General features: G+C 39.8%; 1 protein-coding gene across 1 annotated transcript in view; it reads right to left on the bottom strand.

Moving 5' to 3' along the window:
* Nucleotides 1–161: 161 nt before the first annotated feature.
* Nucleotides 162–15,070, bottom strand: part of TMPRSS7 (transmembrane serine protease 7) — a gene marked incomplete at both ends in the record, with an annotated part of 31,878 nt that continues 16,969 nt past the window's right edge. Inside the window, 9 exons of the mRNA XM_082498271.1 lie at nt 162–332; nt 2,505–2,641; nt 4,575–4,843; nt 5,022–5,199; nt 6,709–6,825; nt 7,936–8,046; nt 8,677–8,784; nt 9,891–10,027; nt 14,033–14,139. Of these exons, the coding sequence (XP_082354397.1) occupies nt 162–332; nt 2,505–2,641; nt 4,575–4,843; nt 5,022–5,199; nt 6,709–6,825; nt 7,936–8,046; nt 8,677–8,784; nt 9,891–10,027; nt 14,033–14,139 (1,335 nt within the window). The remainder of the gene's footprint in view (nt 333–2,504; nt 2,642–4,574; nt 4,844–5,021; nt 5,200–6,708; nt 6,826–7,935; nt 8,047–8,676; nt 8,785–9,890; nt 10,028–14,032; nt 14,140–15,070) is intronic.

The following is a 15,070-nucleotide window of genomic DNA, read 5'->3' as shown; positions in this document are numbered from 1 at the left end:
ACAAAGAGTATTTGTTACTTCCATATGTGTACTCCAGAATAAAATATTGTGTCAGCAAGGAGACATGCAAAGAAATTCCAACACTGAACAGTTTTATCAAATATGATTTTTTTAATGAAGATATACAGGACATGTTTTTTTCCAGCAAAACATTTTTCAAGTTACAAGACTGAAGGCACGTATTTGTGAATCCATGGTGCAAAATTTGACACTCTTGTGTAGACACCAGGAAAATTTGGTCTTCCACATCCATAACCCCAGCTAACAATGCCAGTCAAAAACCATTTTCCATCTCCGTTGCTTTGACATGACAATGGTCCACCAGAATCACCCTAAAAAAGAATATATTGAGTTGTATGTGTGTACAATACAGATTATTAAAACTGGGACAAAAGTCCACAGATGTTTTGCCTTAGTTATTCTAACAGTGGTTTTATTTTCCCATTCACATAGTTCGAATCATCAGATAGACAACAGGGTGAGGTTTTTCCTTGAAGCAGGTGGGATTGTACAGTTGTACCGAAGTTTGCTATTTCACAAGACAGAGTGCTAGCTCTCACTCTTTAAAGACACCAATAAAGATATTACATTTCTTGGACTAGGTTTAAAATTCATAACTGGCTTTCTAGCCTCAAACTTACAGCTAACCCCAAAATCTGCTACTTAATGCATGTGTTCATTTACAGGTTACACACCGAAGGACTCAAAAAAATAGTAAGCTTTTTAAAAAAATCAATAATTAAAATACAATTACAGCATTTAATAATGATATAACTTCTTTCAAATTAAAAGTAAATGCAAACCAATTGGATCCCACAATTGATTTGAGTTTATAGAGAAGGAAAAAGACTAAGTGTTGTCCTCTAGTGCCATAAGCCAGCACATAATGTTAGGGGCACACAATGTCTTTGTAATTAGGGCAGTTAAAATGAAGTCTGCTATAGGCTTCAAAGTTATATTCAGCATGGCATAATTCCATAATACAGGACAATGCAAATAGTATTCTTCCTTTATATTGTATTCTTGTAGAAATATATTGGCAGATGTTCAGGAAAAAAAAATCCATATGCCACCATTCGATGAAAATCTCTTGGACCAAGCTTATACTTTCTTGTAAAACTGCTGTAGACACAACCTCTCTGAAACAGACAGCTAGTAGCAAATTAAACTTTACCATAGCATTGGATGCAACAAAGGATTTCCAAAAGCAAAAGGTGAGTTGGTAAAATCTAAGTGTTTTGCAAGAGAAGTGCCTTCCTTCCAGACATATATTTTGCTTTACTTTATAGACTCTTAGGATGTACAAGTTGGAGGAGATGTCAGGAGATGATCTAGTAACACCACCTGCTCCTCAAAGCAGAATTATCTTGAATGCCTCAGAAAATTGTTAAAGATTTAACTTAGAAGATCTTTTTTTTGCATCCTTAGCAATTAAGATTTTGCATTTGGAGTCCAATTTTCAACTTTTTCTTTTAATTTCTGGGACAAAAGAAAGGTGGAACACCACCATTTTTCACAACACAGAAATCTTACATTTCGATCAGCTCTAACAACTGCCAGATGCGGTCACATATTATTTGCCCTTACAGAAATGCAGCCAAAGGACTTCTAAATTATGCTTTTCCTTGGCTATATCTTGAGTGGCCAGTCAGATAACTGTAGAAACAAATTCTCCAGTTAGTGAAAATTATGCTTAGTGTTAATGGTCTTGCTAATCTCTAAAAAACAGCTGGTGCGTTATACGCCCTCAGAAAGCCCTCGGACATTTCTTGCCCTGCGAGCGATTGTGGCCTCTCTCACTTTTATGTAGACCAGTGAAAACTAAAACAACTTGAAGATTTCAGATCTCCATCATAAAAAAAAAAAAATATTTGTAGTTTTACTACTATTTTAGCATTAAATTTACTACTAGTTTAGTAGTAAATATATATGGTTTATGTAAGTTCTATATAATATAGCATATATTACACAACATACATAAAATATGATATATTACATAAATATATACAGTGTATGCGTATATATTTTTACTACTATTCATTAGAAGTAAATTCTGAATTTCATGTTTATTATCTTTCAGCATTGCAAGATCAGAATATCACACATTTGAAAATTTATGCCTAGTAGTCTGCATCTCATCGGGTAGCCCTGGAGGGGCTGGGAAGGGGAGATCATAAAAAGAGACAAGCTGGTTTCTCAGCTTTTTCTTCAGCTGATGCACTCTTGCGTCAAAAATTGCCTGACTCCAACTTCCTGTTGGGACTTGCAAATTGCCTGGCCCATGGCCTGCAACCGAACATTACTGGTGTTACTTACGCACATAAAAGCAGCAAAAGTCTGAAAACACCTAGATGAGAGATTTGCTGATCGAGAACTGTCACATTGCTGTTTTTCAGAACTGAAATTTATGGACCTCAAAGCGGTCTGCCGGTCAGTTCTTACACCTCATCATGCAACAATGAAAGACAAGATAAACTCTATGTGAAATGTGCCAAGATACATACTTTGCATCCATCTCTCTTCCCAGACATTAGTCCAGCACAAAACATCCTAGCTGTGATAATCCCATATGTGGAATGACATAACGTTTGGTCAATAATTTCTACCTCTGCTTTCTGAAGAATTGCTGAACCTTCATCATCTGGAAAATAAAGTGAAAGAAGGATGATTCAACAGAGCTTAGCATTTTACTCATCTATTGAAATACAAAACAAGAAGTCTTCAGAAAATATCCACAGGCACTTTTGACCTTGAAGTTATTCCAAATTCCAGACAACCAACTGCAACAGCGCAGAAATCCTCTTCTAAGTATTGGGCATTTGTGTAATGTGATTGTGATCCTTTGGCTACACCAAATGGCATAATCACTAGAGTTGGCCAAAAAGCTTTTTCTAATGCCTTTTGCAAAATGCCTCAAGACTTCTTAATTTGTTCTCTTTCCATTTTTAAAAGGGAACAGGATTTTACAAGGGTATTCACATCTTCACAAGACAGATTTGCAATTAAGATGGTGTCTCTGAAGGTGCTGGATCTCAAATTCAAATTATAAGTCAGAGTTATGGAATACAAATTGCTCTTTTGGCAGTTTAAAGAACTCGGACATATCTCAAAATTTGGTCCTCTCTGTCTGAAAGTTTTGGTATAACACCTCTTTTTTGTAAGATACATGCTTCCAGAAAAACAGAATTAAACTGAATTATCCCCGCCTTTCAACACAACAGCTCTAATAATATCACCAGATGATCCTCTCAAAATCTGGATATAGCCAAAGAAACTTTACCAACATATTCATATATGCAAGTGCTGGTTTACATCATGAAACTTTGCTTCAAGATTTGATAAAGATAGTATGTAATAAAGTATACTTAAAAAAATACTTAAAAGACTGATTTGGCAATAAAATTGTATAAACCAATGAAGGGAAAAGAGGAGAACAGGGAAAATAAAACCCTTTTTTTCATTTTTGAGGCGTCACATTTATCTTTCAAATAACCTGTTTTTAAATTTCATGGGTGACTAACCAGTAGGCCCAAAGAGAGACACCACACCACAGGTCCAAACCACCATCCTTTCCTGGTAAGGTGGTTGCACGTAATTCGCAACCACATATTCTCCCACAGCTGTTTATAGAGAAGCTGAATGCAATTTGGCAGGTGGCAATTCTGGCTCTGAGCATCAAGTTAAAATGCTGGAGGTTAACTACCTGCCACAGCATCGCACCACGCATTTGCCTCTCCTACTTTCCTTGAGAGTGGTGGGGCAGCCGGGCCAGCACAAAGCCAGCAGCCCTGAGAGGGCAGGCGAGGCCGGGCCAGAGCAGCCCTGCAGGTGCAGGCAAACCTCCTGGGCCAGACCTGTGCCAGCAGCCCCCGGGGTTTGGCACAGTGGTGGTTACACAGTTTGCTCCAAGGGAAGCCATCATACCTACAGTTACACTGGAAGGGCTTTAGGAAAGCAACCACAAGAGGGGCAGAAGGTACCAACATTCACACCAGGGAAGAGGCAGCTCAGGACAAGGCGGTGGGAGGGCCAGGCCTAACCCTGCCAAGAGGGCAGCCCGCCATTACAAGGGCAGCCATTTTCTCAATGGGGTGGCCATTTTGTCACCGAGGCACCCCGAGGACACAGCTGCCACCTTAAAACCCCGGGTCAGCGCCACAGGGCTATTCAGCCTGCAGAGGCTGAAGGTGTGAGGAAGGAGACTTAGCAGTTTCACCCTCCTGCGGCAAGCAGCGAAGGGTCCACTTAGGTGTGCTAACACATCTCCAAGAGTAACAAAGGGTCAACACAATACAGTGTTACTTCAGAGTAAGCGTAGCTCCCTGCAAGTCTTAGCTAACAACAGGTGCGCAGGGGACTTCCAGATCCACAGGAACAGCAGCCAATTTTCCTGAGCATATGAAGATATGTGCACACAGGACCTACTTCCACAGGACAGTAAATTCAAAACATTATCATTTTCTGCACAACTCAGCCATGCAACGAAAGCAGGTGTCCTGCGCACACACCCTCAGCCGTGAAGGTTGCTGTTCGCCTGGGAGCAAAATTAGCTCGGCTGGAGGTATAAAACTTACCTGCTTCCTGCTTTTGTCCCCAACCTGTTATCCAGCACTTGTCGCCGCGACGGACTTTGTGCGAAAACGGAGGCACGCAGATGGGCTGGATGGCATGGCTCATTGTGTCTGGCCATGGCTGGCTCAGCTGCAGCAGCGCAATGTCATAGTCATAGTTCCTGCTGTTGTAGTATTCGTGGACTATGATCCGTCTCACGGCAGATACAAACTTTGCGCGGCCTTGCGTTTGCATACCCAGGTGAGCACGCCATGCTCTGGGATCAGCCAGCCTGGTTGGGAGAAAACAAATAAGCTGTGTCTTCAAAAAGTACCCGAAAACACACCCCGACAGCAGGGCAGGTGAAAGATGAAGGCACATCCCGCCTCAGTGTAGTTCAGACTCTGGAAGTTAAAGGTGTTTGGGGACTTCGGTGATGTTTGGGAAAGAGTTAGGGTAAGATTGCTTACTTGCTTCCTTGAAAGCAGTGAGCTGCAGACACAAGCCACTCTTTCGATATCACTGATGCCCCACAGTAAGCAGCTCCCACAAAATGCAGGCTGACCTGCCAGGGCCATTCGCCTTCCTCAGTGTTCATACCGCCTACAATCCGAGAGATGGGATTGCTGCTCTTGCTGCTGCCACAACCTGCAAAGGATATTTCAGGTTATGATCCCCATCCCCAGTACGTTCCTTTAATGAGAGTTCTTCCCACATGGGGCATGAAAGAATCTTGCACTTTGGAATGTTTTGAAATCTATTTCCGTGCCCTGCTTTAATCAGAAAACTTCTCTATTTGGCTACTTTATTCCTGAAACATTGAAGAAAAAAAAAAAAAAAAAAAAAAAAAAAAAAGGTGCTGGCCTCTCTTTTCTAGCTCTGCTGCAGAAATTGGCCCCTAAATATTTCTTGTGTCAGAAATGCGAAAGGATCCATTGGTTTAACAAACGTCAAAATAAATATACAAAAACAGGTAACCCCTCATGTCTTTTTAATACTATCAGCCCTGAACTGAAAGGAGTCCATCAGGAAGGAATTGAGTTCAGCATCATCAGGACACTTATTTCTTGCCAAAACTGTGGGAACGATACAAGAAAAACATTTATAGTAGCGGCCACATATGTACAATCTGGTCATTTATTGCTTCAGAAACCAGGCGGTCCAATCATTAATTTGCATGGAAACAACTTGAGGTCTGAAAATGTTGTATATTACTCACAGGTGAAGAAGTCATGCCTCAGCACAAAAAGTTGCACACTATAATTTGAAGAGCAGCAGAGAAAGACCCCTCTGTAGGACCTCGTGCCCATCCCTAGTGCATGCACTTAAAGCCTGTGCTCAGGAGTTTTAGTCCCACACTCCCCCACACAGGTGTTAATACTGCTGGGCACTTTCCAGCACTCAGCCAAAGAGTCAAAAGCAGCACTGATGTTTCCAAACACAATCAGGTATATAGCTAGTCTTTTAAGATGTCCTACTGGATCCAAGGCAGGTGCTGGCAGATTTGACATACAGGTAGCATGCCAGAAACAGCTGAGGGCCAGACAAAATACCTGAAAATATTCAGTTTGAGCAACTAATCCTAACCCCATTTTTATTGCTACTGCAGTAACAATCACTTGTTCACTTTACAGCAAAACAAACTGAAAAGCCTGTGCAGAGGTTACTTTAGGAAGATTGAAGACTAGAATCTAGCTTGATACTGTGAAATATTGGGGTCTGCACCATCCAGAAGAGACGGAGAAGTGAAAAGTTTGTGGTTTTTTTATCTCATTGCAACTGTGTCACTCCTGAAGTCCAAATACAGTCTGACTCCAACAGAAGTTCCTGACACTGCTGCAGGGAACAAAAATGCTGCCTTATCAGCTAGCCAAGTTCAGTCTGCAATTAACTCTGCTTCCCTGTTCCTTAATATAGCTACAATTAGCATTACAGCTGACTAAGACTCCCCATAACAGTAAGCTAACTATCCCACAAGAATTTAAGAAATTCTGCAACCAGACCTGAAGTAAATTGATCATTACTGCGCTATCACTGAGAGTATGCAATAAAAACTCAATACCTGTTTCATGAGTTGTACCCACTCCAAACCACGAAGAAATAAAGGGCTTTATTGTGTAAAAAGTTCAAAAAGATGAACATTTGAGAGGGACTTACTGCAGCTGCTTTCATCACTTCCATCAATACAGTCCACAGTCCCATCACACTTTGCATTTTGTTTCCTAATGCAAATGTTATTCCTGCACTTAAACGTGTGTTTGGTGCAAGGAGTACCTGAAATAGTTGGGGGGGGGAATAAAAAAAAAGACTATTGGCTCAGCTTAAGATGTGAAGACATGCCTGCATAGATAAAAGACTCATACATGTATTAATAGATAGGAGGGAACATAGCAAAAGAACACTTTGGCTGGGATGGTTTAAACCAATCTCTAAATTGAATAATCTCTTCAAGTAGAACTGCATCTATACTAAGGCTTATATCAAGTTGGCTGCGTCTGAGCAAAGATTTCCCCCCATCCTTTCCCATAGCACTAATGAACATGGATATAGGAGCAAAAACTTAGCTGTAGAGCAAGTGTTAGGCTCAAAAGAGAAAACATCCAGTACTCTGGAAAGAAGCCCTCCTTTATATTTCAGTATTAAATAGGAAATGAAAGATCATAGTGAAAGCAGTCTTGCTAATTGTTTTCCGTTAAACTGCAACCCCAACCTTAGCATTTTCCTATTTCCCCGTGGCTTGCAATAAATGAGGCCACTCAAACCCAATCTATTATTCTTGTCAACACACAGAAGTATCCTGGAACCATTTACACAGACTGTCTAGTCAAGCAGGTCAAAAAAACATTACTTTTTCTTTAAAAAAGTTACTTGCACCACTTCCCAGTTGTGCTCCCTTTCATATGTCATAGTGTCCATTTATTCTAAGTCAAAGAAATGTCAGAATTTTCATGTTTCTAATGCTGAATTTATAGCTTCCATAGAATTTTAAACACATTAACCTTAAAACCCTGAAAACTGCTCATTTTTATAGCTATGTTACAGATGGTCAAACAGCTCCAGGAAATAATTTGCACAGATTATGCTTTAAAGGGATAAAATCTGGCATTCAAGCTTTAAATCCCTAGATACCCATCCTGCACCCAGAATACTTAATTCTTCTGCCAGTATTTTGCTGAAACAGATGTTCATAAGCTCATTAAAAAGAAACAGTTTAAAAACCAATAATGGCTTATTTAGAAGCATATCAGAAAACTGAACAGAACTATATAGCTTGAGTTAAATTTGATAGTGCCTCTTAACTTTTTGAATACGGCATCCAGTATTCAAGTCAGGACTTGATAGATGATAGAAGAGAGAAAAAAATAATTAAGAGAGTAGCCTTACTGTGGGTGCAGTTCTGTTCATCTTTTCCATTCTCACAGTCACTTACTCCATCGCAGGCAAGCGGGTTGTCCCGTATTGCGAAGCTGGAGTTACAGTTCCACTCAGGGACAACTTTAAAAACATACGTCAAATTAGCTACAGAAGTGTGCTTGTAATGCTAACACTACCCTTCTGACTATCCCTGGGTACCACTTTCATAGCTTCACTGCGTGGTACAGGGATGAGCGTGAGTGCCCCTTTATTCACAGAGAAAATAAAGCACAAAAGAGTTCGGTGACCTATCCCAGTTCATACATTGCCCTAAGTGGAGCGGCCCAAGTTCTAACCCTCTTTCACCATGGACATTTATTATCATTCTCATCTACTCTATGCACCACAATTTGTCATTCCCCCATGAAAATAAAATAACTCATCTCAAAGTAGAACAGAACTTTGTAATTACCAGCATTTATCACATTAGGAAAAACTAAAATATAGCCTGTTACAGCTATTTTTGCACATCTGACTTTTTCCTTATGCTTTCCTTCTTCATTCTTAGTTTTGTCCCTTGCTAATTAGCTATGAATTAAGCACTCAAGAGACTGCCTGATAGTCTGGACCTGGAGATACAAAGGAAGCTGGAAACAATCTTTTATTTTTTCCCCCCTAAAAAAAAATTCACCTTGTTTCAATTGACTTCTAAGACTAGATAATACATTCATTGAGTTTTCCGGTCAAGATCTCTCGTATGTGAATACAAACCACAGAAGAGTTCATCGCTTTCATCGAAGCAGTTGTTTATCCCATCACAGCGCTCCATCTGCTGAATACATAAGCCAGTAGAACACTTGAAATGTCCAGGTGGACATGCTGGAGGTGGAAAAGAGACAACTTAAAAGTTTCCTTTTTCCAAATATTACCAGCTCATTTCAGTTTACAGTCACTAAGCTGTTCCAAGGAATTATTAAGTCCACCTAAATTTAACAGTCTGCATGCACTGCCAGCACTTAAATTGAGTTCAGATGTTGAAAAATGGGATTTAAAAAAAAAGAAAAAACATCCCTAAAGTTCAAGTTCAGCTGTTACTGCAATATGTACTCCAGGCTCTACACTAGGACTGGACCAAATCAGCCAGTGTTTTATGGTACAACACAAGAGACCTTAGAACATCATCTTCTTTTAAAGGACCGTCTCAATAACCAAAATTTGTAGCACTTTGCAACTTCAGTTAGTACCGTGTATTGAGGTGAATTACATAAATGTTTGCCTTTTAAAATAAAATCATGAAGTTACCATCTTTTTAGAGACTCCACATATATGCAATACATAAAATTGCTTTAACATGACAAGTAACTATGACGAGAAACCATTGCTTCTCTACTGCTTTAAGAACATGAATATATAAGATTAATACAGGGGGAAAAGTATCAGTAAATAGTTGCCTGTTTCAGGACTTGAAAAATCTCACAGTTGGTAAACTTATCAACTTTTTGAGATGTTTTTCAGCTCAGATTTCTACTTGCACACAAAGTATTTAGATCGATAGAAACACTGGAATAAGCAGTTAGTTATTTGGTACTCTATGTTCATTACCTGGAAGCCTTCGTAGTAATAGAAACATTGCAAACAAAACCTTGAGGATGAAAACAAACATGAACAGCAGACTTTAATTGACCGTACCCTGGCCATAGCCGCATAGGAAGCTTTAAGGACTGTGCAGAAGGCAGCAGATTGTGCCTGCAGGAAACCAGAGCATGGTGCATGTGCCCACGAACCTTGGCTGCACAGCCTTGATGAGCTAGAAAAGGCTCTTCGCTTGCTAGTCACCTGACTTAGTACGATTAGAAAAGAAAATAAACAAAAACCCAAGAGAGAATTTCCTGCATAAACCTATTTAAGTCCCACTGGACATGAAAAATGCTGCTTCGCAGGTCTGAAATGCAAAGATGAGTTGAACAACGTAAAATCCATCTTACGCTCACTGATGTTATAGCTGCCATACTCCACCAGAAGTGGTTTCTCTGATAGCTTTGAACTGCACTGAAGCTCGATGTTGACAGCAGAACTCGCAATGTGGAAGACCGTTTGGTGATCAACATAGTAACCACAGTACCTAAAATTGTTCAATAGAGTTCTAGATCAGCCTTCACATCAAAATTGCCTTACATAAAATTTAAACATCGCTGAAATTCAGCAACGCAGTCAGCTGTCATACTTTAATTAAGAACCAAAATCTGAGCCAGTACCCAATTTCCCCAAAATGCTGGTCATAATCCTTCATGACCACACACACGCAAGAAGAATGTTTTGCCAGAAAGTCTAGAGGAACAGAGATTTAATGAAGAAATTTATCAAGACAGACATGGGTACTTTTTTCACCACTTCTGATACCTGTTTTCAAAAGATTTGGATTTTTGGGAAGTAAGTTTTGTGGGAGGCAATATGTCAGCAGAGCAGAGAGCAAATTTAGCTGCTCTGATTCTGAGGGTTGCCCCTAAAGAAGAGGGCACAAAGCATTGGGATAAAATTGGTCCAACTACTTTCGAGGTAGAGTGGAATAGATTTAGTGAAACCGAAAATATTTCTAAGTAGTCACCCAGCCTTCATCCACCATTAACATTCTGAAAGTCATGTTTTCAAATAACTAGTCTAGATGGAAAAAAATCCCTTGGGTGTGCATCTACTTTAAGCTGCCATTTTGGCAAAGAGCTTCCTTGGACTTCTGCCTAGGTTCCACTTAACTCAGAGAAACCTAAATGCTCCCTGATGCCAGGAAACATTTAAGGCATCCATTGCTAATGCATTTCTATTGCCCCTTTCATCAAAGATGACAAAGGTGATGTAACTGGCATCTAGAGGTTACTCTAGCTGGAAAAAAGAAAAAAAAAAAAAAAGAAAGAAACAAAAAACAACCCCCCCCCCAAAAAAAAACAAACCAACCAACAAACAACTCTAACAGGGAAATGTTGCTGGATGGTGCTTTAAAAATTGGAGACAGTTTTAAATGTAGTAAAACAGCAAACATTGACAGTACAGGTTGTTCCAGAAGTAGAAATAAGGACCCTCTCCTCTGCTCCACTAAAGCACCCTAAAAATGCAGCACTATTGAGAAAAAAAACTTCTGGCTTTAAGACCCCTGTCAAGAAAAGTACTTATCAGGATAAATAGATTTAAGAGGAGAAGCAGCTGTATTGATTCTTAGCGCACTTGGCACACAATTGCTTGACAGGAGTGAGAAGTCAGACACTGTAGTTAGAGTGAACTCTAAGAACATGGAAATGGATTACTGTATTGTTAAATGAACTAATGGACTATTATCCAGAGGTAAATATTTCCCTTGTTTATTTTGGCAACACCAGGCATTGCGCCAGGACTGCTCTTCATGTCGATGAATGCAGGGAAATTGTGCAGTGATTTTCATGTAGGTAGATGCTGCCTGGTGTCCTGTGCACCCCACTGAAGAATGCTAGAGGGAATGTCCATGTTCATTCATGTGTTTCCATATGTGTGTTTTTTCACCTTATGAAAATGCAATATCCTTTTAACAGATCTAGGAGATTCTGTTCCAGCAATGTGAAAAGTAAATAAACAAGCCAATTAAAAAATAGATTCCTCTTCCCTCTTTCAGGATATATCCTGAAAACAGATGCAAAGATGAGAGTTAATTTAATAGCTTTCAGCTATAGCAAAGCTAATTAGAAAGAAGAAAAAATAAAAACCAAACACAAACCAACAAAATTAAAGATATCTATTAGGGCTAAGAGTGAAGACTTCCCACTACAGGAAGTCTTATTCTCACTCATTTTAGTGTGTCTGTCATCAATGTTCCCAACCTAAAACATCCTGCCAAAGTGCATAGCAAAATGGCACCCAATCATCTGATTCCCCTCAATTAGCCCACATACATTTTCTACATTTCTCCTTCTGTCAGTGACTTAGAGAACTTCCCTCCAACAAACCTTAGCACCACTGAAAAGAAAAAAAAATAAATTGCAGGCTGCATTGACCACTTCTCAGCCACATAAAACAACCTAATCTCACCAGAACTAGAGGAAGCTCCTGCCCATCTGTGGAAGAGCTGAGGCAGCTACACCGAGGAAGCTATCACCTATACACAGTGAGAAATGCCATACGCTCCTGGGATTTGTAAAACAGAGCTAAAGATCTTTGGGAGCCTTCTAGTGGTGTTTTGCTAGCCATTTCTCCAGGTCCAGGGCAAATGGAGGTTGCAAGGCCCCATCTGTAACTCTGTGCCTTTGCTACAGAGGAAAACTAATTAAGCGGATCCCATCCCATATGTAGAAGCAGGCAGTGGGACACCTTTTAAGGTGATGAATAGATATGTACATCCTGTAGCAGAGACAATGGGATGTTGCACCAACGAATTTAAGAAAAACAAAACACCAGCAACCTCTGTTCACATAAACCTCTAACAGTCTGCTCACAGAGACTTGTTGATATTTCTGCCTATGAGAATTTCAGCAAAAGCGGTTCATCAGCTGTAACTTCTCTGACTAGGCAGAGGAACATTTGTACGTTCACTGAAAGAAAGATGAGGAAGAACTGCATGGTTGCGTTCAGTGGCTCTGGTTAGATAAGGTTGTCCCTAGAGGTATGAAGGAACCTTATCTGCACCATCTCCTGGCAGCAGTCTTTATTTACCAAGATCTGTCTCCTGTAGTTTCTTAACGCTTTTTACGTAAGATAGCAAAATATGCATGTTATAAGCTGCAATTATATGAAGCTGAAAAGGTGGAGTCCTCTCCCTTTCTCCCCCTACCATTTCATTAACCATTAAAAATGGAGAGGGGAATCAAATATCAAAATGTTGCATGCTTTAAATCTTTTTTTTTCCCATGGAAAGTAGACATAGAACAGAAGATCATAGAGGTTCAAAAGCCTTATTTTCAGTGAAAAAGACACTTTCAAAGGAAAGCTTGTCTTCATCTGTTGCAAGTTGTGGATATTATAAACAGAAATCAGGAGTATGTGTTCTTGTGCAGTACTTCAAAAGTAGCCTCAAGTGCATTTCTAAGGGTCATACTCTGACATTCGATTCTGTGGAATGTATAATTGGTAGGCTTATTTAAAAGCTACTCTTTCATAGAGAGTATCCTTACAATATGAACCCATCACTTTTTTCTCCAGATTTTGCTTTTATTTGATCCGTCTCTCAGCCATCCCTAATATGTAAAATCTTTCTCATTGTGTCATAAAAAGAACACTAAAAAACCCCACAAACACACCAAACGTTGTCTGTTTTGACTAGTGTTTTCATGTGCCCATCTAGTCCAGCAACCACTTCCCATCAAGGCACAATTTTAGGAGCTTCAGACAAATATTTTATAGATAATTTTCTCTATATAAGTACAACATGGTATCAAGAATAATGAAAGCTTTTTTCTCCTTTTTGCAGTTCTTTCAGTTACACTATTAAAGGCCTGACTGACTTTGCTTAGTTTCAGTAGTGAATTCAGAAATTCAGTTTCAAGTCTGATCTTACTGAGGTTTCCATTTGAACAAAGTTCTTTTAAAAAAAAAAAAAAGCAGCAATATTTTAATAAAAAACACTTCAGGAATACAGTGTACCTTGGCAGCCAATCTGTGCAGTTTCTCTTTCAAGTGCCAGTGACCGGAATGCAGAAGCAGCTATTTTTCTGTTCCAAATAATCTCATTGTAATAGCTTTCACTGAGAAGTTAATTAGGTTTGGTGTCTTCATGAGCAATCATAGAATTAAGTTACACTTAAAAGGGTTTTTACAGACTTTGTTCAGCAATCCAGAAACCCCAGAATTATTTCAGGGTTCACAGGACATCCATCTTCATCCACTCTTCCCATTTCTTTCTCTTCAAAGAGTACCAAGGGACCTTATTTTCAGCATTCCAGTACGTTCTGATAGAATTTATGTATATAAAATAAACCATACATATATACATATGCACATGTGTGTTTTATGAAGATTCAGTTATATCATCAGCCAAAGTGAAAGAAGGATGGTAAGAGACACCAGTGCGGTATCTCTGTCTTTGTGGAAACTCTCTGACTGATCTGCATCAGTGATGGGAAGGTTTATTGTGGTAATGTTATAGTTTAATAACCGTTGCAGAAGTACTTACATGTGTTCATTAATTTTCCACCATCCTCGCTCACAGCCTTTAATATTCTTCTCACTGATGGTATAGTTATGAAACTTCAGAGCTATACCAAGGCTCTTCCCTGGAGTCTGTTGTGAGTGAGAAAGACAGTGCAAGCAGTCGTCTTTTTCCTTTTGCGTACGTAGTACACAAAAGTCTTTAGACTTATCTCAGCAATTCCAGTGCTTGGCAGCGCCGTGCTCTGGGAGCTGTGCGGGCAGCGCCAGCTCAATAGCCAGCACTTGAGAAACCTGCCAGCTATTCAGTCTTGAGTAAAAGCAAAGGCTGGCAAAGCCCCACCACAGCTGCAGGCTTTCTCCCCCTCTAGCCAACACTCCTTTCATCTTCAAAAGGCCACTGGCCACAGAGAGAAAGCAGCTTTTGTATCCAGATCAAAGCACTCAAACACATCCAAGTTGACTTGTGTATGGACGCGCAGCCCCAGTGAATTCTTAGCTAAGATACTGCACTGAATACCCGCGTCACCTTTGTGACGCTAGGAGTTAGTTCTACCACAATATTGTAGTCTTCTGCTAGCACCCACTCAGCCAAGCATTCTTTAGCATTTTGCAAAGGATTTTTAAGCCCGGAAGTATCGTGAGGGTTCATAATTAATTAGAATTTCCTCTATTAAAAGGAACAGAACCTTTTTGCAAGACAAGGCAATGTTCTTTTAAAAAAAGGGCTGGTTCAGCACAAGAATCGAGAAATGAAGATATTTCTCCTCTCACAGAAAACGGGACACGAGGTAAGTTTCAACATCGATCTACTGGGAAATTAAATTGTTTTCAGAAATAAGTCTTGGGGGTTGCCCGTGTTAAGTGTCCAGAAACTTTTCCCTCAGAAGTCCAGGATGAATTGAAGACCTGAAGTTTAGTAAAAAAGTAATCGCCTTAGATTTTTTGAATAGAAAGAGGCTGCAGGTCATGTCTAGCTGGACACCATTCAGACTGGCGTGATTCAACGTGGGCAACCACTAGCTTAACCAGGCATGAGTAGGATAAACAGAAAGATGGGTAA

Source organism: Vanellus vanellus (genome assembly GCF_965231255.1).
Source record: "Vanellus vanellus genome assembly, chromosome: 1".
Classification (NCBI taxonomy): domain Eukaryota; kingdom Metazoa; phylum Chordata; class Aves; order Charadriiformes; family Charadriidae; genus Vanellus; species Vanellus vanellus.
This window is presented reverse-complemented; position numbering and strand designations above follow the sequence as displayed.